Source organism: Alligator sinensis, unplaced genomic scaffold (assembly GCF_000455745.1).
Source record: "Alligator sinensis unplaced genomic scaffold, ASM45574v1 scaffold193_1, whole genome shotgun sequence".
NCBI classification, from domain to species: Eukaryota; Metazoa; Chordata; order Crocodylia; family Alligatoridae; genus Alligator; species Alligator sinensis.
In genome coordinates this window covers 1387657-1411533 of record NW_005842199.1, presented here as the reverse complement: position 1 = coordinate 1411533, position 23877 = coordinate 1387657, and the positions used below count along the sequence as shown (strand labels likewise).

Genomic DNA, 23877 nt, shown 5'->3' with positions numbered 1-23877 from the left:
CCCCCCGGCTTGGTGATCAGCCAAAAGGGAGCCCAGGTGCCCCCCCAGACCTAGAAGGCACCAGTTGCCAAACCAGGGGGATATGGGGGGGGCCCCAGCCACACCCCAGCAGACTCAGAAATGGACTGGAAGTGCTTCTGGTCCACTTCTGGGCCTGCTGCCATCACACTGGGGAGCCCCTCCCACTCCTGTGGGATGCTCCATCCACCCCACCATCACAGTATTCACAAGCTGCCTGGTACCTTGAGGTATGTAGAAAAACCATTTAAAGCAATGTCTATATCCAAATCGCTGAATCTTTCCAAATCTCTCTGAATCGATTTGGAGGGTTCCAGTTCGATTCAGAGAGATTAAAGGGTCCTCTAATTCAATTCAGATTCAGAGATTCAGCCACCAAATCAGGCCGAATCTCCGCTGAATTGTATCGGGGACCAAAATTTCACACAGCCCTAGTGTATATGTATATATAATTCAGACACCATATAATTAAATGAAACCTGTTAATTACAATATGAAATGTATTGTACAGAAATTGGAGCAGCTACAGCTGACACTAATTAGTTCTCCAGCATGCAAATTGGCAAAGTGGCAATGGTGAATGTAGAGCAGAACGTGAAATATAGTGCAGAAAAATTTTTTAGTGTATGCCCATTAAGTGTGAAGAGCTAGATAAGCAACTGGTGTAAATCTGTGTATGTCCAATGACTTCAGTGGAGCTGTGCTGATTTACATCAGCTGAGGAGCAAGCCTGAAATGTTCATAACTTGGCATTATGGAACTAGCAGCTGGTGCCGACTTGTTAAGAACAAAGGACCACATGCCTAAAAGCATATTAAAGGGAGTTCCTTTGAAGTTCTACTTCAGCTGGTATAAATTTAAAATGGGGGAGCTTGTCAGTTTTCTCTAGCTCTAAATATTTTGTCATTGGGTATATTTCTCATTGTTATTTGGCTTTAGTTTAGCATTCTAGAGATTAGAAAATTAAGAACTCAGTGCTTTCAATGTATTAAGTAATGCTTCAGATTCCTGAATGCCTTTAATTCTCATTAAGACTGACACCTTATATGATGGTTCCCTAGCTGTGTAATAGACAGTCAAAGGCCCTTACATCTCTCTCTCTTGCCACCTCTCTCTCTGTGTCATATTATATGATTTCCTTTCTCTCCTCTTCCATCTTCTGTGTAGAGTTTCCCCTAAATCCTTAGGCAGTATTTTTACTTCTCCAAAAAGTCTGAGTAGCTAAGGCCCAGATTCTAATCAACCTTGTGGGTCTCTAAACAGATCTTAGGCAGAATTTTGTCACTTAGTTCACAAGGGAATCCTCATTGATTCCACCTATTCAAAACTATGTAACACTTCATAGGTACCTTCACTTGCACCTACTTTGGGCTATTCTAAATACCCAGAAGTGACCCAGCTTGGCTGGCTATGTATCAAACTCCTGCCTAAGTCTCTTGCAGTTCTAATTACTAAGAACTCTGCCTTGTTCCCAGTTCTTTAAGTGGCCATGCACCACACCAAATGACTGTTTGGCCCCTGACAGATGTTACACTTAAGACCTGATTAACTGGTTATGTCCCCATACTGATGGATGCAGACAGAAGTGCAGCTCCCTGCTGCAACTAAGAACACTTTGCAGGAAACATTCTGAGTTACAGTAATCATCCTCACCAAACAAAAGTTCACTGTTGGTTCAAGTGGGGAGGTAAATCTAGCTGCTGGCTACAGGCTGCAGCCAGTTTCCCCTAGCAACAGCCCAGTTTTCAGAATGGGAGCAGGGAAAGAAGCAGAGGAAGCTCATTCTAGGGGTTCCTCAGCCAGTGCTGGAGGGTGGGGTGGGTGAATTGGAGGGGGCTCCAATTCCCCCTCCAGTGAGAGCTGAAAAATCCTGAGCCTAAACTCCCTCTGCTTCCTTTCCCCTCTCCCATTCTGAAAACAGCTCAGAGGCTAGAAGGCAGGGAAGACAGAAGTTACAGAAGACAATCTGTTTTGATATGTCTTCATCTGACCCCTCATTCAGTGAGGGTTCAGATTTCCATCTGACTGGTCATTTTTTAAGCTTTCTGCAGACATGCACTTGTGTTTGGTCATGGCTATAAACCATATTCTGTGGCCAGATTGGGCTAAAACTGTCACTTCTGTCTGCACTCCTAGTGATTAGGATGCTTACCCAGAAGTAACCTAGTTTCTATAGCCACCTTTACTTGAGGGCCCATATCTTGCACTGTCCACAGCTATCAGGCTGAGCCCCCCTCTACCTATCCTGGCCTACTGGGCAGCCAAGAATGTAAGATTCTTGGGGCCAGGAGAGGATGCAAAAGAGAGCCCGAGTCTAAAGTGTGGCAAGGAGGGCATTGCTTGGGAATGAAGAATTATAGACTCTGGCTCTTGCTACCAGGATTATTTCTGGCTTTTAACTAATGACTGTCTAAAGTAAAATGCATTCTGATAGCATGGACCACAATTAGGATGACCATATGGAACAATGCAAACTCCAGGACACTGCCCCCTTTTCCCTTGCCTTTCAAAACAGCAGTGCTGCTGCAGGCACAGGCAGGGGTGGGCTGGTATGGTGCAGCTCTGGTATTACTCTTCAAGCAGCTAAGGGACTCATGGACTGTTAATGACCCATTGTTCTTTACTTCACAGGTGTTAACCGTCATCTCCCCTTTTTAATGGTCATTCCACTAATCAAGCTAACTAACCAAGCAATTTTAGGTCAATTTTGTGGTCTGCCTAGGGCTTCCTATTTCACAGCTCATGCCACTCTGCCTCTCTCCTCTTCATGCCCCATGCCTGAGAAGTTCATTTTATTTTTTTTTACCAGCCAGATGGAACCAGCCTACAAAATCTGGGACTATCCCAGTCAAACCGGGGCATATGTCCATATCCACAATTGCACATTTGTAGAGGAATGCCCATTCACTAGGTAACTGAATCAGGCTTATTCTTGCTTGCTCTCCCTTCTGGCCCCATGGTTGTTTTATTCCAGAATCTTGTAGGCTGATGAAGTGAGGGGATGAAATTCATCGTGTTGAGCAAAACTAGGGAATGGTCCAAGTTGAAGGGGTTTTTTTTTAATGCTACTCATGTTTATTTCATTTAGTTAATTATTATTTATTTAGAGAAAATATGGGCATCAAAGAGTATCCTGTCCCCCTGCCTGACCATATGGCTACATAGCTCCCATTGGAGATCACGGGAGATAAACATACGCATGAAGGAGAGAACGTACTCACAACTACATAAACAAAAGCAGCCCCTAGGCCTGCTTTCAATTATATGACTGGTATTTCGGCAGCAGTTCATTAGATGTCTCAGTGACTTTGGCTGTGATCACAGCCGTCATATTTTCATGTGGAACTAATTGTTCTTTAACAATTTCTCTACTGTATAAGACTGCAAGAGGCTCTTCACATTAGCTGTGGAGTCCTGTATGCTTTAGGGCACAATCCTATAGTAACTTGAGTGGAAACTGAAGGTGTTCGCCAGCACAATGTTATTCAACAAACATAAGGTGCAATCATAACCAAGTGATGGGAGTAACAAGCTACCATTGCATGGTATAGAATCCCTCATCTCCTCTTGATGATGAAAGGATTCTAGAGCTCCTTTTAGTCCCATAACTAATATCTAGAATAGTATAATATGATGCAAGAATTCCACATTCTTAGAAAATTTAGCAAAGCCTTGTTTATTTCTCCATGAACGAAGCAAGAGTGCTGCTTGATCTTTTTTTTTTCTATTTTTCCAAAGGAGATGAAACTCATAAATTGTTTTTACTTTGTCAATTGAAAATTTGGGCACTGGTTCTTCACTATCTTGCATCTTATGGATTACTTGCACCAGTTCAGAGTGGGGGGAAATAGTGGAGTCTGATGAGCCTACAGTTTGTACAAACACAAAATATAATGCAAGATGCCAGACTCTGAAGGAGTATGCCCTCAGGTATTCATTTACCTTTGCATAGAAAGCAGTGAATGGCAAGATAGCATTTTTAGATTATTTAAACAAAATACTTAACATGGCCCGTGGGAAACTGTTATCTGAAGTACCTAGCTGGAGCAATAGGCCTAATTCCCAGTCACTTAGCCTGGTGCGCACAGGTAAAAGCACCACTGAAGTCAAAGGAGCTATTCTGTTGTAAAAGAAATGAGAAATTGGCTCAGAGTAGTGTGGGGAAATTACCTGAACTAGCTGAGTAACTAGGCATCCTTCATATGATCAGAGTACTATGTTCCCAGTATACCTCTCTTACCCTTAAAATCACAGGAACCATTTAATTATATTATATCAGTCATATTCTAATATAATAAAAGCCATAGTCTGTCTGTCTGTCCATAATGCTCTGGGCCAACTGTGCATGTGCCGCCAAGAGGGTGGGCAGCGATTGCCTGGGTGGCCCGAGCTGCACAGGCTCAAGTTTGAGCCACTGCTGGGGAAGTTTGGTAGCGAGGAACATGCCCCAGTCACCCGAGCAGTGGGTCTGCCTCCCAGAACAGCCGGCAGAGAGGGGGAGGCAGTAGGCAGAGAGGGAGGGGACACAGCTGGACAAGGGCCAGGAGGACACAAAGCGGAGGTGGGGGGTGGAGCAGGGCCAGATGGGGGCGGGGAGCAGGGACCATAGGCAGAGGGAGGAAAAACATTGTGGGGGGCTGAGCATGTGCATGCCCACACCCCCACATCCCTCCCCCCCAGGACAGAAAGTCAGCAGGGGAAGTGTGGGAGTGCAGCTGGGAGTGGGCAGGGATCAGGAGGGAGTAGAACAGAGCTGGGATCAGGGCCCACTGCACCTGTGTGGCTACATCTTGCCCCGCACTGGGGGCTGTTGCCTGGTGCTGGCGGACAGCCAACCCCCAGCCCTGTACTGGCCCCAGCTGCCTTCCCGCAACGCCCAGGGGGTGGGGGGGGAGGGCCCAGACCCAGAGGCCAGAGCACAGCCAGCCTCAGCTGCACCAGAGGAGACAGAGCCCCTGGGACCCCAACACCCACCCTGCCCTGGGCTGTCCTTGGGAAGAGCCTGGCGCAGCCCGGCGCCTCCTTTAGAGGCGTGGTGCTGGGAGACACGGGGCAAGGATGGCTGCACCTGGGGCTGGGCTCTGCCTGCTCCCTGCCTGCGTGCCCTGCTCCTGCCTTTAAACAGTGGCACAGTGCTATGTGTGTCCCCGCACCATGTGTGCGCCCAGGTGGGCACATGGCACCACACTGCTGTCAAAGCAGCAGCAGCAAGGTGCACTGACAGGGAGCAGGCAGAGCCCAGCCTACAACTTCCCTAGTGCCATGTACAGATTAGGGGCAATGTGCCCCCCCCCCCCTTGGCTCCCTAGCACCTCACTTCTGGAGCAGCCACTGGGCTACACCAGGCTTTTCCCATGGCAGGGCATGGTGGGTGTACAGGTCCTGGGGGCTCTGGCCTGGTGGTGCAACCGAGGCTGGCCCTGCTCTGGCCCCCATCTCCAGGGCCCCCCGGGTGGTGTGGGGGGGGGCAGCCTGGACCAGTGCAGGGCTGGGGGGCAACGGTTTTGCAGGGGCCACCAGTGCTGGGCAATGGCCCTGGGCACAGGAGAAGGGGCAGCAGTGTGGGTCCCAATCCCAATTCTGGGCCTGGGCACGGCTCTGCTCCAGTGCCAGCCCTCCTCCCCCTGCAGACTTTCCCGCCTGGGTGGGGGCATTTATGCATGCTCACCAGCCCCCCCCCCCAAAAAATCTTTTTCTCTCTTTGCATGTGCATGCATGCATGCATGTGTGTGCATGTGTCTCTGTTCATGGCAGGAGGCAGAGTGTATTTGTGTCTGTCTATTTGCAGAGAGTGAGTGAGTAGTGTTCACACCTATCTGTGTGTGTGATTGTACGTGTATGTGTGTGTCTACATGCATGCATGAGTGTGTGTGCACGTGTCTTTTCATGGCAGGGAGAGTATGTTTCAGACTGTGTGTCCATGTGCAGAGTGAGTGAGAGTGCACGCCTGTATGTGTGTGTGCATGTGTCTGTTCATGGCAGAAGGGAGAGTGTGTTTGTGTCTGTGTGTCCATGTGCAGAGAGTGAGTGAATATATTGTGTGCCCATCTGTGTGTGTGCATGTGTGAGTGTATGTGCATGTGTCTGTGTTCATGGCAGGGAGAGTGTGTTTGTGTCTGTGTGTCCATGTGCAAAGTGAGTGAGAGTGTGTGCCCATCTGCATGTGCGTGTGTGTGAGTGTGGGTGCATGTGTCTGCGTGCATGCTTGAATGTGTTTGCATGCATTTGCGTGTGTTCATGGCAGGAGGGAGAGTGTGTTTGTGTCTGTGTGTCCATGTGGAGTGAGTGAGTGAGTAGAGTGTGCACCCATGTGCATGTGTGTGCATGCATGTGTCTGTATTCCTGGCAGGGAGAGTATGTTTGTGTCTGCATGTCCATGTGCAGAGAGTGAGTGAGAGTAGTGTGCACCCATCTGTGTGCATGCTTGCATGTGTATGCTTGTGTGCATGTATGTTTGGCCATAGTGGGACAGGGGGGCAAGAAGCAGGGAGAAGAGAGAAGCATGTGCTCCCTAGCCCAGCAGGGCCCCCTTAGCTTCCTTTACCAGCACCATGAGGGAGAGAGGCCCTGCCCCCCCGAGCCCAGCTTCCGTGAGGGGAGGGGGCCTCCAATTTTGTGTTTGCCCAGGGCCCCCATACACATTAATTCACCTCTGGGCATGTATGCAGAGCAGTGTGGGGGAGAGGGGAGGTTGCAGGACCAGACACGGAGCAGCAGGAGGGAGGAGGGTTGGCACGGGGCGGATGTGGAGCAGTGGCAGCGCGAGACAGTGGGTGGTGGTGGTGGCCGCCACATGCAAAGCCCCTCCCCACCCCACCCCCATTCCTGGGAGGCAGCAGTGGTAAGGGGGGGGGTGCCGGTGCTCTGCCCCCTTCCCCCCGCCACATCATTCTTGACAGGCAATTGGCTAGTATTTGTTATATCAAAGTGCCTTCTGAGTCACCATGAGAGAGTGGCAGCTTCTTCTAAGACATTGTTGCAATGTGAACATAGATGTCTGATGTAATATATTAAAATGTGTTATGAAAAAGCCTCACATAGGCAGTTTTCATAATTTTCTTAACCATTTTCATAACATTTATTTTAAAAAATGTTAACAGAGACCCACTCAACCTAAGGACCAGTTTCATGGAAACAATTGGTTTGTAAAAGATATTGCTTTGCTACAGCATGATCAAAAAGACATCACAAAGGAAATAATGATGGTTTGAGGTATGGTTCTAGGATTTATTACCTTGCAAAATAGAATAATTACAAGGGGCTTTTTGAGATATTCACAATTACGACAATTTTAGTGAAAACTGAACTGGTCCTCTTTTGGTCCTGGCTTAATATTAAAGGAAAGCAATGTAGACAAATAAGAGGGACTAATTTTATACCAGCTTATAATTATTTTGTGATTATATTGATGGAGGTTGCATCAATTTATGTTGGTGGATTAGTTCCTGGCTACTAGAATATTCTTGAGCTATGCAAAGAAAGGTGCTCTGTGAGGATAATGAGTCAAATCTAATGATTTAAGACATAAGGTGACCTCTGGTAGCTGTCAGACAGAAATATTTTTCTTCACGTTGATGCAGGTATTCCAAATTATTTTCTTATTCCATTAAATCTCTCAAGCTAAACAGTGTTTGGCTACGGCAGGGCTTCAGTTTCTGTCCTAAACTGCAGTGTTGTTAGGTAATAGGTCCACTTTTAAATGAATATTCACCATAATTCCTTCACCTATCACCAAATGCAAAGCTTCATTAATTGTTTTTAAAGTGTTTTGAGATAATAAATTGAAAGTCATAATAGAGGTGCTTATCATTATGCACAGCATTATACAGATGATTAGTTGCATTATGGGATTGTTTTCACCTTGCTATGAAGGTGTAGCTCTATTCTCATAATACGGTCTGTATAGATGGAGCTCACTGTTTCAGCAGTGCACTGAAATTAGAGGGTTTCTGTTCACGTGGTTCCAATTGCAGTATTGGACCCAACAGGGACAAGTCTTTTGTAAATCTTCTAAATACTATTTTACGAATACAATTTTACTGATCTATTTTTGCTCTAAAAACTGAGATCCTAGAATGTCTGTAGATATAGAGAGCACTAATGATATTTTTTCCTATTTCTTTTTCAATGGCACTAAGGACATACTTTTCTATTTCTCAAAACATAAGCAATATAGAGCAAAATCATTCTTTACAAAAGAAAAATATGGTATGCAAGCCTATAGTGATTTTGATATTGCTCTGAGATACTTTAACTCTTACCCAAACCAGCCAGTGGTATTTCAAAAAACATATAAGCACAAGATGCTACACCAGGGGAAGAATAATCAAAACAACAAACACATAATGGGTTATAACTGGCTGGATGGCAACCATGAGAAGAAGGATTTGGGGTTTTGGTGGATCACAGACTGAACATGAGCCAGCAGTGTGGTGCAGCTTTGCAAAAAAGGCAAGTGCAGTTTTGGGCTTCATCAATAGGAATATTAGGTTGAGACATGGGAGGTGATACTACCACTCTACTTGGTGCTAGTTAGGTCTCAGCCAGAATATTGTGTGCAGTTCTGACCTCTGCATTTTGAAAAGAATATGGGAAAGTTAGAGAGGGTCCAAAGGCAGATGACAGAAATAAAGAATTGGAAGGCAAGCCATACAAGGAGAGGTTGAGAGTACTAAGAAGCCAAGAGAATTAAGGTTGCAGAAAAGGTGCTTGATGGGGAACATGGTTGTAGTCTTAAAATATCTGAAGAGCTGCCATAAAGAAGAGGGGGGTACCTTTTTCTCCTTTGCTGTGGAGAGTAGAATGCATAATATTCACTTGGAATAATTGCAGTAAAGTAGGTTTAGAATAGATATCAGAAAAAAAATCTTCAGTTAGATCTGTGGAATACACTGGAAGTTGGGGAATCTCTTTCACTGGATGTCTTCAAGAAGGAAGGCATTTGCCAGGGATGATTTAAAAGTAGAAGCAGTGCCTGGAGTGTATATTGAAGAGCAATAGTTGGAAGCCCAAGAAACCCATTATGCATAGCACAGAGTCCAGAGCAGGTGAAAACTGGAGAAGATCATGCTCAGCAGAGGAGAATGAAGCAAAGCTCCAAAATCAGCTTGGCTATGAAAGAAGATTAAAGGAGCTGGGATAAGTTTACAGAAGGGATAAGATGATAGAAAGAGGAGTTTTGGCCCTCCAGTTAGAGTGTATGATGCATGGAGTCATGTTTACAGTCCCCAGGTTACATTGCAGAGTGGAGAGTCTTTGGTTTTTCCCATTCTTCTGGGAATTGCTGGTTTCCACAATGGGGTTGGGAAGGGATATTTTCCCCTCCATTGCTACAGATGTTTGAATGTTTTTTCACCTTCCTCAGAAGCACTAAGTGTTGGCTATCATCGAAGGTTGGAATTTTGAGGAGGACGTGCTGATCCTTTTGCTAGGACTTAAGGAACCCAGAAGTTCCTGGATAGAGAGTCTTGCTCCTCTGCCTAGGGTCCAACCAAACACCACATTTGAAATCAGGAAGGAGTTATATCTCAGCCAGATTTGCAAGGACAACGAATGTTTTTGCCTTCCTCTGAAGTGGCAGGTGGGAGAAGAGGGTATTGTCTTTTTCCTTGGATCTTTTGGGCATATTTTAACAACTTCTTCTGACCACAATCATCTAACACTGTCCTTGGTCTCCTGCCTTATCTGTGGCAAGTCAGGGTATTTTTCATATTTTCAGATATGATGCCTGGTATTTATGCAAGAAAAATTCATGAAGATTTAAGAATGGGTTAGACAAATACTTGTCTAGGATGCTTTAGATAAGGATGATCTTGCTGTAAGCAGGGGATTCGATTAGCTGACCTCCTTTCCAGGTCCTTTCCAGCCCTACTTTTCTGTGATTCTGTGGCACTTCCCCCATAAATAATTTTGTGACTACTTCTCAGCTAGTTTGAATTGGCAGTGCTTCAGTGACCTTGATGAAGCTGCATTGATATAACAGCTGAGGATCTGACCCAGCTCCATTGTTTTTCAGATCCATGGTTGGGTCCATGTTAAAAAGTAAATATGAGATTTTGTGAACACTTTTAATGCATTTCCATTAGAGGTCCAGATAAAGAGATAAAGCATCACAGGGAGTCCTTAAACTTTTTTTGAAAACCCATTTATTTCAGTGCATTTGGGATTCTATATAAAAAAAACCAACATGAGAGTGCTTCTGCTTTCTCCCTCTCTCCCCCACACCCAGATGGTGCAATTATCTGTAATGTGCAAGCTAATATCTCAGAGAGCTGCTGTGCAAGCTGTCCTCAGAGCTTCTCCAATGCCCTTTATTATTTGCATTACAGTAATGCCTAGAGGACTAAATCAAACTCTGGGCCCTATTGTGCTCAGAACTATACGTATACACACTAAGAAAGTCACTGCCCTGAAAAGTTGCATGTTAATAACATGCCTATACTGCATCAGACTGTGCCATGGAGCATGACTGTAAAAACACATCTCATCTATGCTCCTGCTCCAGGAATACTTCACGCCAAAAGGAAATTGCGTTGCTCCTGCCATGATCACACCCCAGACGGAGAGCCTAAGACCAGCCCTGGGCATGCACCACATAAGCAGATGCATCTGATAGGCTCCTGTCCACTCCAGTCCCATTCCCTGTCCTCCACTTCAATTTCCTGCCATATCTTGATGTTAAAGGGAAATTAATGAGAATGAGGAGGTCAGCAGTCAGTCTGGGCCATACGGAGACATGAGTTTGGTGAGACCTGTTCCACAGGGCTCCACCTCCCCTATACCCTGTCCTCACCACACCTTACTGGGTTGGTATCTATCTCTTTCGTACCAACATGTCCAGTTCCTTTGTTCCTTGAGTGCACTGAATCTAACTTGTCCAGACTTGCGCACTGCACGGTCAGTGCAACCTCACAGGTATATTTCTCCCTTAGAGGGATTATCAGTCACCAGTCAGTCCTTATGTCAATCACTCCTTCTTTGGAGGAATTCTCAATCACCCCTTGGTACTTATATAAATTGGTCCATCCTCAGAGGAGCCCTCAGCCCTCCATCAGTCCTTATATAAATCACTCCATTCTCAGAGTAATGGTCCGTCATCAACTGGAACTCACCCAAATCTCTCTGGGAAGCAAGTCTACTCTCGGTCAATTGACCCCTTGCTCAAAGGACTGTAAAGACTGGAGTTTTCCTTCAATCAGCCAGCCTGGGTTACAATCAGTCTGACATGCAGGTACAGGCAACCCCTGCTTAACACGGTTTTGCTTAACCGCTGTTTTGCTATAGTGCTTATTTAAAATACCTACATGAATCCACTTTGCACTCAGTGAGTTTCATTATAACACTGAGTGTGGGGGTAGGGAGAAGCAGCGGTGGCAGCATCGAATGAAGAGGTGAGTGGCAGCCGGTGGGGCCCAGGGCAGGGCAGCAGGAGCACAGGGTCCACTCCAGCATGTGGTGCTGGAGCAGCCAGCTGGCTGGTGGGTGTGCGGGCAGGGAGAAGCAGCAGCGGCAGTGAGAAGGGGTGGGTGGCTTGAGTGCAGAGCCTGAGTCAGTGCCTGGGGCTGGGGTCAGGGCCAGAAGCTGGGCCAGGATCATGCAGTCCACTCCAGCATGTGGTGCTAGAGTGGTTGGCAGGTGGGCAGGGAGAAGCGGTGGTGGCATTGGTAAGAAGGGGTAAACGTGGAGCCTGGGCCAGTGACTGGTGCTGGGGTGGTTAGGGTATGTGAGCGTGGATCCCAGGCTGGCAGCTGGGGCCAGGACAGGCAGGGGGTGTGAGCATAAAGTCCGGGCTGGCCCCCAGGGCCCGGGCCAGCAGGGTGGCAGGAGCACAGGGCCCAGGCCATTGCCCAGGGCCAGGGCTGGCGGAGCAACAGGAGTGCGGGGCCCAGACTGGCAGGTAGTGCTAGAGCAGCTGGCGGGCAGGCAGAGAGGGGGCGGCAGAACCAATTATATTTATTTACATTCATTTTAATAGGAAAATGGGTTCCGCTTAATGCTCTTTTTTTCTGAACCAATTATGAGTGCTAAGCGGGGGTTGCCTGTATTTCTTTATTCAATTGATTCTGAGTCCGTAACAGGTAATTGGATCCTCACTCTGAACAATCTTCCGAGGGGTTCCAGATTGGGCTTCTACTTTCCCAAACCCAGCCTTGGTTCCTAATGCAGCCACTCAGCTGGCCTGTCATCAGAACTCACTGTGCTGCCTCTCCTCCCAGCTTCTTCAGTGTTCAGTCCTGTTCTAGGCCCCCGGTGCTCCCAGCTCTGCTCCATGCCTCTGCATGGACTGTGCTGCCACCTGAAACTGCCTGCATGACTCCCCTCCCAGGGGAGAATGAATTGGCATGTTTTTATTCCTGCCTTCCAGGTTCCTGGACCAATCAGTGCCAGCTCCTGAACTGTGTCTCAACATGTGCCTGGGAATCACCTCCTTTCCCAGACTGGGTCCCCACTTCCACTCTTGGTGGGGATGGCTGGGCAGCTCTGCATCCAGGTAAGCTGGTTCCCCCAGCGCCAGTATCTTCCCTTTGGAACAGGGGCCATGGTTGGTCCCGTTACATACTAAAATGCAGCTGCATGAGATTTTCTTAGCATTTCATTCATGTGGTCTTGTTCTCTTATTATGGATCATTTAAAATTGCTACCACCCACTGATGCAGAGGATGTGTTTGGAGGGATGAAGACAAGCAGCTGTGAACTGGACCCATGCCTGTACTGACCAGGAAAGACTGGTGCTACTGTTGGCAAGGATTTTCAGTGCCTTACTTGGGAGGACAGGGTACTGGACACTCTTACACCTCTGATTGTCTGGCTCTGCTCAAGAAGCCATCACTCGATACTGACTCCCCATCTTGTTATTGCCCTGTTTCCGACTCCCTCTTTTTGGCATATCTGGATGCCATCATTTTCCTGGACCCTTGTCAGTATGGCTTTCATCTTGGATATGGAACAGAATCTGTGGCTGTAGACTTATTTGATGATCCTTCAGCTGGAGATCAACAGGGGAAATTGTGCCTTGCTGATCTTACTCAGTCTTTCAGCAGTGTTTGATATAGTTGACCATATGGTGCTGATAAAGTATTGACATGACCTGGTGGGTATTCATGAGATGGGTGTAAATGGGTTCTTCTCTTTCTAGCAGGGTGGTGCCAGAGGGTGGTGGTGGCCAAGTGATTGTCATCCCCTTGGGATCTGTGGGGTCCTCCAGAGCTCTATCTTGTCTCACTTCCTCTTCAACGTATATATGAGGCCACTGGGTGAGGTTGTGTGGAGATTTGGAGTGCAGTACCATCAGTATGTTGATGATATTCAGCTCTCTCCTCTTTTCTTCTTACCCTGCCTCTGCAGTTTCAGTCCTTTCCCAGAGCTAGACTGCATCTGGGGACTGAATACAAGTGAACCAATTGAAACTGAATCCAAACAAGACAAAGGTGATGGTGATGGCCAGACAACTTGACTTGCAGGGGCTGGGGCACCTAGCACTGATGGGATTCAGGCTTCTCTTGTCCCTCAAGTTCATAGCATTCGGGTGCTGCTGGATCCTCTGCTGCACTTGGATCTTCAGTTGGCAGCTGTGGCTAGGAGCACCTTTCACTAGCTTTCTACTAAGAGGGCTGCAATCTTTTCTTTCAGAACCTGATCTGGCCACTATCATCCATGCCTTCATAACCTCAAGACTAGACTACTATAATGTGCTATACTTGGGGCTGCCCTTGAAAAAGGGCCAGAGGCTACAGTTAGTACATACCATGGCATCTGACCTTCTGAAGGGGGTAGGTCACCAGGAGCACATAACTCCAGTCTTCCAGCATCTGCATGGGCTCTCAGTAGCGTTTTAGGCACAATTTTAAGTGCTGGTTTTGACCTATAAGGCCCTAAATGTCTTATTTTATTTATTCTATTTTCCCTCTTAAGTTGGTCTGCTTCTCCTGCTCTAAGATGCCCTGAGCCTTTGTTCAGAAGGGTGGCATACAAATCATATAAATAAAAATAAATAAAGGTGGAGTGAGGGCAAGTTGGCAGGATATGTTTCATGGCAGCATCTCTGGCATGGTCCAGTAATGTTGGCATGCTCAAAACTGACTAGATAGATACGCGATAGCAGGGGAAACAGTGGCGCAAAGACTTGAAGTGTTTTGTCCAAGACCATTTCATGCAGCAAGTTAGAGAGAACTGAAGTTCCCTATGTTCAATCTAGTGCTCCACTCACTAGATTGTTTTTCCTCCCAAATGCTCCCTTTCATTTGTCACTTACAGTACTACTATTAGCCTTGTTCCAAGGCTATGAATAAAATTAGACAGTTGGGATACATTTTTAGTAGCTTGTGATATGTATAAACATTGAAAGGGACCTAAAAGGATGGCTTGGTCTTGACACCCCTTTAGGGGTTCAAATGTCCTACTAAGTTCTGCTATACTCCATGGGCTTTGCACCTTCTCACTTCCATAAAGTAGATTATGCATATTTCTGGGAAAACAGAGTTTAATCCATTGTAAAAGAAGGTCATTTTCAGACTTTTCAGACTTTTATATAACCTACTTCCTATTACTTCATCATGAATTTTTGACAATTCATGACAAAATAACTCTTTGAAATTGATCAAAGTTCATTTTAACAGCTGTACAGAGTCATGAATTATTAATGATCAGCAAGTAAGCTTGGCAAGATAAGATCAGAGAGAAGATGTATAGGGTTGCTTCTCTATGTGTCATCACCAAGATCAGAAAATTACACCATAGAGAGGCTCTGCTTTATAGACCACCTGCTAATTTCTGTAATGGCCCAGTCAAGCAAGGTGCTAAACTCCCTCACTGGTAGAAGCTGATGGTGCTCAGTAGCTCAAACCCTGACAGAATCACATACCCCAGAGGTAGCAATTAGAAGTTTCATATGTTTGGAGAAATGTTACCAGTTCTGACAGTTGGCCCATTTTAATTAGAGGGAACCACAATTTCTCTTTTTTTCTCAAGCCCATAAAGTCTTTCAAAATGAAAAGAAACATTTTACTTGCAGCCATTGAATCTAGTTACATAATATTTTTTAAATCTCAAGACATTCTAAATAAATTACATTTTATACAAGGCTCCATTTGGAGGCACACATGTATATATTGTATAAAGTCTTCCCACATCTTCTGACAATTTCTGCTCTGGAATCTAAGCTAAAGCAAAAAACATAAGATATAAATCTTGCAGGATTATTAAACCCCTCCCCCTGTGCAAAAAAAAAAAAAGCACCTCAAATTATGAACCAAACTTAATTTCCAACACAAACATACACACACACACCTGCACAGGTGTCCCCAAACAAGACTTTATCCCTAGAGTGCTCATACAGCAGTCTGCAGCTGCCCCCAAGTCTGAGTCCAGCTCCTTCAGTCCAGTCCTGGCTCATTGAGCCAGTGAGATCTCCAACTCCACTGCGTACTCCTCTGTGTGGGGCTGACCAGGGTCCATGTGAATGCGGCTCTCTCTTCCCCTTTTTCTAGCCTCAAACGTCCTCTTCCTTTTCCCCTTGCCCCCCAGCCTTTGAAGTTTCCTCAGAGTTTCAGTCCAAATTAACAGGCATCTGCAGACTGCCCCCTGGTTTCACCTGCTGTTACACACATTACATTCACATTACGCTTGTCTCCCAAAGTATTACACTGTCATGTCTTTGCTCATTAGTTTTAAAGTCTTTCTTCAGCTGGGATAGTAGAAAAAACATATCTCTTCAGTCATCCCATTGCAATTCTAGTCCTTCTCAGCGGGGCATATACATTTCCTGTTTCTTGCTTGAGGATTTAGATATACAACTTCAGATAGTCTTAATGAGAGTAACATTCCTAATCCCCACACACAATGCACTGAAAATGTACCCAGAATATAAAAAGGGAGACTGGAATCTCAGCTTTAAGCATCTTTGTCTTTTTCTTTTCTCTCTACATTATTTGCATCTGCATATGTTTGCTTAATTAATTGACATCTATTTTGAGGACATTTTTCTTCATTTTCTGAGCCTGTGTCTGGTTTTTGTTGGGAGTGGCCAGGCTTGAGTGCATCTTTTCAACTAATAGGCTAATTCTTGAGGGGGTTAGGAGAAGAGATTTACCAAATTGGTCCTGTTATTAACCTGATTGCTTTAAAGCTTAGACAACAACAAGGTATTCATTTCCCAGTTTGATTTAATTAGGAAACTCCACCATGAGTCAAATGAGCATGGAGAATAGGCTTTTTTTATGATATTTAAATTGTTATATTTCAACAACTACTGAGGAAAACACCTCTCTGCAGAGCCTACATGAAGTAGTATTTGACTAAGCAGTCTTCACTTTTTCCTACCTTCTTTCCAGATGGTTTTTTGTTTACCTTTGGTGCTTTTTAAAAAATTAAATCAAACCCCATTCCTTTTCATACTCGCTCTCTTCCCCTTTGAACTTTATAAAGGAACCCTAGGATCTCAGCAATATGCCAATGGTAACACATTTCTGATTTTTATGACAACCCTCTTGTTCCATTTGTCTCCAGCACCCTCTGCTTGTGTGTATGCATGCTCATACATGCTCCCAGCAAAGACTGGCAAAGAAACAAAATCTAATGTGTTTGAGAGAAAGGAACACAATGTAAAACCAGAAACTGTTTCTGTTTATGGAATATGCATAGAAACCCAAAGGGTGAACTCTGTTCCTCAGGGATGCTCTAACTTATACTCTGAACATTATATTGCAGCAGGTCCCTTCCCTCCCTATCAGATCTTCAGGTCTTGGGTCAGTCTCCTGCTGTAGACCATTTGCAAGCAATGTATGGAAATCAGTAAACTGGAAACTGCTGGATGCATGACCATGCAATTGCCCCAGTGTCAGCGGACAGTAAATCTCATCCAACTATTCCATTTTGTATCCTTGTCTCTCTGTGATGTTGCTTTGTTTCTATGAGGCTCTTGTTTGGAATTCCTTTGTTGACTTGCAGCATCCCATCTCTTCTTTTTGAATTCTCTCCCAAAAACATACTTGTTCAGCCATGAGATCCATGCTGGTATTCTATACAGTGTTTTCATATACACATTGCTTGTCTTGAATTATAAGACCCTTGGATCACCCTTCATATTCTGTAAAGGCAGAACATATTGTTAGTATTCTATAAATCAAATATTTGACTATCTGCTACTGCTGCTGCTACAACCAGTAGCTGCTACTGCAGGGGTTATGCTATGATCTTTTGGAAAAAGCCGTTTATAAGTTGAAGGGGAAACTACACGTTATGCAAGTTAAATCCTTTGTTACTAGTTCCTTCTGCAGCTCTGCATGGGGATACAACATAGCATTATTTCTTTAATGCCTGTATTTCTACAGCTTGGTATTATGAGGTCATGCTGGAACGATTAACACTCTGGGTCTCAAATCCCTCACTTCTTTAGTTTTCTCAACCATCTTGGACTTCATTGTTAGGGATTCTGGTTTTTTCTGATAAAAAAAAAATTCCCCAATTTTCAGATTAGAAAAAGTAACCCCAAATCCTCATTATTTCTTGATCAAAATGAAACACCACTATATTTATATCTATATATTAGTGGTGTTTCATTTTAATCACAGAAAAATGTGGATTTTAGGTTCATTTTCTTTAATCCAAAAATTGGGGATTTCTTTTATCAGAGAAAACCAGGATCCCTGCATAGCCACAACTACAGTCTTGTCCTTACTATGGCACACTATTCAACCACTGTATTGACCACTTGTTGCCAAACTAGCACTGCCTTGGTGGCACAAACAGCAATTATGTTTTGGATTCACCTTACATTGACCCATCCCAAAAGTCCTGTGTGATTTAGATTGATACAGTACCTTTTATGGAAAGCAGCTTTTGTGATACTTTTTTTTTCTTAATTAAAATGTTCCTTACGATTCATAGATAACACAGCATTCCAAACAATTCTTACAACAGTGGTACAAAAGCATTGGTATTTGTACTGGTTATAGATATTTACATTCATAATTGCATGCAGTTTTATCAGAAATAAGGAAGACATGACAAAAAGTCAGTTTAGGGAACAGGGAAGTGAAGAAGCTGATGATTCTGAACTTCTCTTCAGTAGCAGTGGCAAAAAAATATCCATGTTACAACGGTGTACAGATATACTAATACATTTTATTTAAATAAATAATAATAATTAATATTGAAGAACAAATTATTAATTTACTGAAATAATACATCTGAAGTAGCTAAGTACATTTAAAAAACCTCTGGAAAAAACATTTTTTATCAGCCTTCATTGTCAGATGGGTTTTTTATTTGCCACATATCTTTTGCATTTTATTTTATTTTATTTTTTACAGGAACACAAACCTGCTCTGGAAGCAACAGGAAACAGTGCAATAGAGATATGTTTAGTGCAACTGCTCCTGCTTCTCTTCTAGAACGAGCACCCATGAAAGAATTCACAGCTGATGCCAGCGGTTCTTTGAAAGTGAGAGCTCCATCCAGAGCTACCTCTAAGTCCAAAGAGATTCAAGCACAGTGGTTTCTAAAACCAAAGATCCCTGTATTTAATTGTGTGTCTGATATAAAGGCTTTACCAAAACCTGTTCTAGAAGAAAATGATCTCCACAGGAAAAATCAATTCTCCAAAGGTAAGCTGCAAATCCTGCCTTGGCTATTTGGAATATGCTTTAAATGGTGAAATGAGATCAGAGTCAAAGATACGTCTGAAATAATGTAAAACTACCATAATCTATGTTTGTCCCCTTTTTGATGGTCATTTAGAGAGAAGTCATTTCACATAATCAATTTGTATATATTCATTGTTGTGGTCTAGGAACACCAGAAACAAAAAATAAAATTGGGCTTTTGATACACACATACATTTCTTTGCCACGAAGCCTGCCAGCTGTCAAGGAGATAGGTGCAGGGGGGTTCTGGGGCCCTGCACCCCTAGCTGCTGACAGGCAAAACTTGTGACATGGGTGGGTGACACTGTGTGTGTGTTAAGGTAAGCCCTCACTCAACTGACACCAAGGCAGAAAGCAGAGCAGTTCAAACAATGCTGCCTTTTATGCAGTTTTTCCATCCCTCCCCCTGAGCACTGGGATTGGAAGGGGCCTTAGGAAAGGATGGCAGTCACTGGCCTGCTACACAGTCAATAATGATAGAACTCCTTCCCCCCTTTCCCCCTCTCTCTTCTTACTTTAGTTTCTGTTTCCCTGCAGTCAAGCCCATCTTCAGCTTTGAAACTTGAAACGTTGCAAAAATTTCGAAACATTTTGACTCGCCTCATTTCGTTTCGAGGCTGTTTTGAAGCTCTCTGTTTCATTTTGATTTTGCTGTTTCAAGCTCAAAATGAGTCAAAATAGCATTGAAATGAAACTGCCGGTGAAATTTCGCTGGCCGTTTCGTTCATAGGCTAGGGATGGGAAGTCAATCCAGCTTAGCCTCTCCTCATAGGGCCTGCCTTGCTGCCCCTGGATCATGCAAGCTGTGCCCTAGCACGCAGGCATGGGGATCCCTGGCTGGGTGTGCAGGTGCCATGGTTGAGGTCCATAGGCCTGTATCCAAGCTTGGGGACACAGAGGTTTCTGGCCAGGTGTGTGGTACTAGCTTTGGGGTCCTTGGGCCTGTGCCTGTCCAGGGGTTTCTCCTGGGCTCAGTGTTGGAGTCTGCATGTACATTGTGGGCTGCTTCATGACAGGGTGTTGGGGGTGCGGGGACATGGCCCAGGGACTCCAGTCCCAGGGTTCATGCAAGGGACACAGACACTTCCCTTCCCCTTGTTGCCTGCCTCTGGCTGACAGATAGTTGGAGGAAGGAGGCAAGGCTGGGGAGAGAAGCTGTGCTTACTTGGCACTGGGAGAGCCTGGGGGCAGGGGCTGTTGGGTACTTGGCTGAAGCAGCTGAGCACAGGCTAAGTGCTAGCAAGCCTCCCTACAAAGGAGGGATAGGGGATGCAAGGCAGGCTGGGATGCTGGGGAACAGCAATCTAATTTGAATTAGTAGGAAAACAGTACACAAGTTCAATGCCTCAGTCTAACCTAAAATGAGCTGAATTGAGTGTACTTCACACCAGGTCTCTCTCAGACCAGTGGTGCTCAACTTTTTTCCCCACTGGGTTGGATGGACAGTGCCTGGTCTGAATGGTGGTTCTGATCTGGTGCCCAGGGCTGGCATGGTGGCCACCATCTGGCTATGTGGAGGGAAGCAGGGGGCAACCCAGCCTGAGCCCAGCCCCGCAGTGGGGAAAGGAGGCTTCACCTGGCCTTGGGAGGATGGGAGGGACATGGCCCAGCCCCATGGGGGTGAAGGGGCTTTAACCTATTCCCACAGGTGAAAAGGAGGTATGGCCCAGGTCAAATCCTGTCCATGAGGAAAAAGGGCTTGGCTTGGTCCTGCAGGGGAAGGGGGCATGGCCCAGGCCTAACCCAGTCCCCAGGGAAAGCGGTTTGGGAATTTGGCAAAGGGGAGGGTGGCTGTATTAATGGCTACTGGTCCTCTTCCGCCAGATTTTCAGACCCATGGGGATCCCCACAGGCCAGATGCAATGGTTCTTTGGGCTGCATCTGGCCTGTTGGGCACCCCATCTTATCTCACTTTCACCATTTTTAGACCAGTCTAGGTGTACTGAACTTCTGTATGCTTACAGATTTAGATTGGTCTACATTCACTTAGACCAGTCTAGGCATAGTGTTTGCATGTGCCATAATACTACTGTTTTAGAGGATGTCTGTATGTACCTGTCGTCTTCCAAATACAGACCTGAAAAAAAAAACTTTTTTAAACTTTAGCTTTTGTACAAAAGTTTTTCATTCCATACACACTCAAATACCGGTGACTGAATGACACTAAGAGGTCAAGATAATGGAGATATATTTGGTAAGTATTTGGCTCTAGTATCCATTTGCTTCTAAGGAGTTATTCTGGGAATGCCTTTTTGGCCTCAGGCATTTTAAAACATGTAATGGTACCGCTGTGATAACAGTATTTCATGTAGATGGGAAAAAAGCCATGATCCTATGTAAACTACAGAATATAACATCTGTTTAAATGAGAGAAGCCAGTCTTCTAAAATCAGTGCCTATGTTTATGTGTCCAAATCCATATTAACCCACTAACAGGAAGCAACTTGGTGTTGCAGACGTGAAAAACATTCACATATCTCACTGAAAGCTTTTAGAGCTGAAAGTAATTATTCCCTTTAAAAATTAGACCTTTTTTAGTTAAGAAATTAATTTTATAGGCTTCAAAATGTTGCCCAAGATTGCTTGAAAAAAGCAAAGAATTAATATGTGGAAAGGAATAAAGATTTTATTAGATGTTATTAGATGTATTCAATAACATAGATAATTTTGATATTTTTAAAAGTACAGCATAATGTTTACAATATGTCACAAAGGGAAAAATATTTTCAGTTTGCTGTAACAAATACATTGAAATAAAACAGTAATGGATTTTATTCCTAGATACTTCATTCCTGAAATCATATTATTTGGCATGAAAGAGGTAATTAGTGTCACTGTTTAAGAGTGACACATATGGGTTTTTTCTGAAGTTAATTTGTTATTGTAGATTAATTTTGAATTCAAAATGAAAACCTTGTCAACTGTTTTGCAAGCTGTCTGCATTTTGGACACAAGTCTTCTTTTGGGTCTGAGATATGCAGGAAATATGGATCATAAGAGCAATAAAGTATGATCATAAATGAAAACATCATTTAAAAATCTGATTACAGGACCTACTGAATTGAGAACAGTTGCTGAAATGCATTTTAACAGTTGGCTTATTAGCTTTTCCTAGAGGCACAGCACTACAGAGTGGTGTGGATGCCTAGAAACAGGATAAAGTAAACACTTTTATTAGCAATGAGAAAACAATATGAATTCTTAGCAAAGGCTCAGTGTGGTCCAAGAGAAATGATATGCAATTAAGTTCTATAACAATATATTATTTTCCATTATCAGTGCAATAAATCTAAATTGTCTTCAAAGTATGGGCGTTTCAGTGCAATAATTTTTGCTCTACATGTTGTCAATGTGTTATGGACGTGTCTTGCTTCATAGGAAGCAAACATTAAACAGAGCTAAGTATCCAAATGGTGTAATTGTGCTTAATCATGACTCTTGCTTAATGTGAAAGATGCTTCTTGTGTCTCAGGGCAGTGACTAGCACCTATGATTAGGTCTGATCTGTTCTGCTTAATGAGGCCTATTAATAATACGGTGGCATTCTTATTTCAGAAATTACCTTTCCTGTCTAATGAGGTGCAGAACCCAATCAAAACTTAACCATGCACCATTAATGAACTTTTAAATCTCTCTCAGGTGATTACAAATTCTGTGGTTCAGATGACAAAATAAAGGAAAGCAAGAAAAGAGAAAAACAAGGGGGAGCGATATCCGCAGCTTACTCCCCAGTTGCTGCTCATGAGAAGCAAGAAGCATTCACCCAGCCAGAAATCTGCTCAGAGCCTGAGAACATTCCATCAAGCCCACTGACTCTCAGGGTAAAATATCAAATGTTTTCTTTGCTAACTGTTAATTCTGGGACTGATTTTTCATGGTTGATGGTTGCTTCCTGGGAACTTGCTGGGGGCGGAAGTTCACATTTCCTTTTCTGTTCCCTGTTTCAGTAGTGTGTTTGTCACGTGCATCTGTTGTTGGACGATTCACTAGATCATCTTGCCTACAAAAGCATGCAAGGAATTGGATTCTATCTGGAATAAGTACTGTTTCCACAGTTTCAGAAGCCCAGTGGTATCATGCAAAGCAGGGTTCACAGTGATATTCTTTTAAACTGAACACTTTGGTCCTCAGACCTTTGCTGCCTTGGAGATAATTCAAACAAATCCCTAAACAATACAAGTCCAAACACAACTCTCAACCACAGTTAATTACTAGTACATGCTGGCTCCATTGTAACTTCTGAGTCCTACTCAGCAACATGTATGGCTACCCAACATGTATGGTAACCCCTAATCAAGCTCCTGTCAGACCTTAGAAACATAGGGAATTTACTGTTATTTCATTTGGTGCAGTGGCATAGGCGACTGCTACCACCTGAGTCTGGCAGGGCACCAGATCACCGACAGGGGTCCCAATCATTGACCAGGAGGGAGTCCCCCCATGGCTGATTGCTGACTGGGGCCAGTGGCAAAACCAGCGAAACAGGAAGTGCAATTCTGCCAGCACTTCTGGTTTGCAGCTGGTGCTTCCAGGGGGTGCATGGACGATCTCAGGGGCTGTGCATGCACCCATGTGCACCCCCTATGCATCACCTATGTGCAGTGGCATAGACCTACATCCTTATCAAGTCTCAGACTCATTGGTTGAGTAGCACTGATGGACCCATGTGCATGAGACATTTACTGTGGAATTGACTAATTAGCTTCACAATAAAGTCTCAGCATCTTCACATGTGGCCCTATTAGGCTGCAGTAAATTAATAAATGCTGCTCTAACACAAGTGCTATCCTGCAGCATCATTATTTAGATGCTGGGTAGACGCTGATGAGGTTGGCTGAGGCATGAAAATTCATGAAAAAGTTGGGGGGCGGCCTGCTGGCTAGACCCACACTGAAACATGCGCGTACCCCAGACCGCCCCACCACAGCACATTGAGTCAGGTCGGAGCAACCCTGGGCTGACAGGATAACTGCCAGGGCACCCTGCTAACCAGGGCTGCTATAACCTGGCTCAACGTGCTGCAGTCCTGGGTACACATGTAAATGCAATGCCCAAGAGCAATAAATTCCAGTGCAAACTGCACCAGGGTGTATTCAGGTATTTTAATTTCACATATAGAAGTGCCCAATTAGGTTCAGGCACCAGTGAAGTCACTGATTCATGCACATTTTCTTTTTGTTTTTCCTTTTTGAGATTTAAATAATGAAAAAAAAGTTTA

At 44.5% G+C, this 23877-nt stretch overlaps 1 protein-coding gene across 1 annotated transcript in view; it reads left to right on the top strand.

Annotated features, from left to right (window-relative positions):
* The window catches only part of CUNH10orf90 (chromosome unknown C10orf90 homolog), a 145849-nt gene that overhangs the window by 90005 nt on the left and 31967 nt on the right, over nt 1–23877 (top strand). The window contains exons 4-5 of the mRNA XM_025207564.1: nt 18327–18620; nt 22299–22480. Of these exons, the coding sequence (XP_025063349.1) occupies nt 18327–18620; nt 22299–22480 (476 nt within the window). The remainder of the gene's footprint in view (nt 1–18326; nt 18621–22298; nt 22481–23877) is intronic.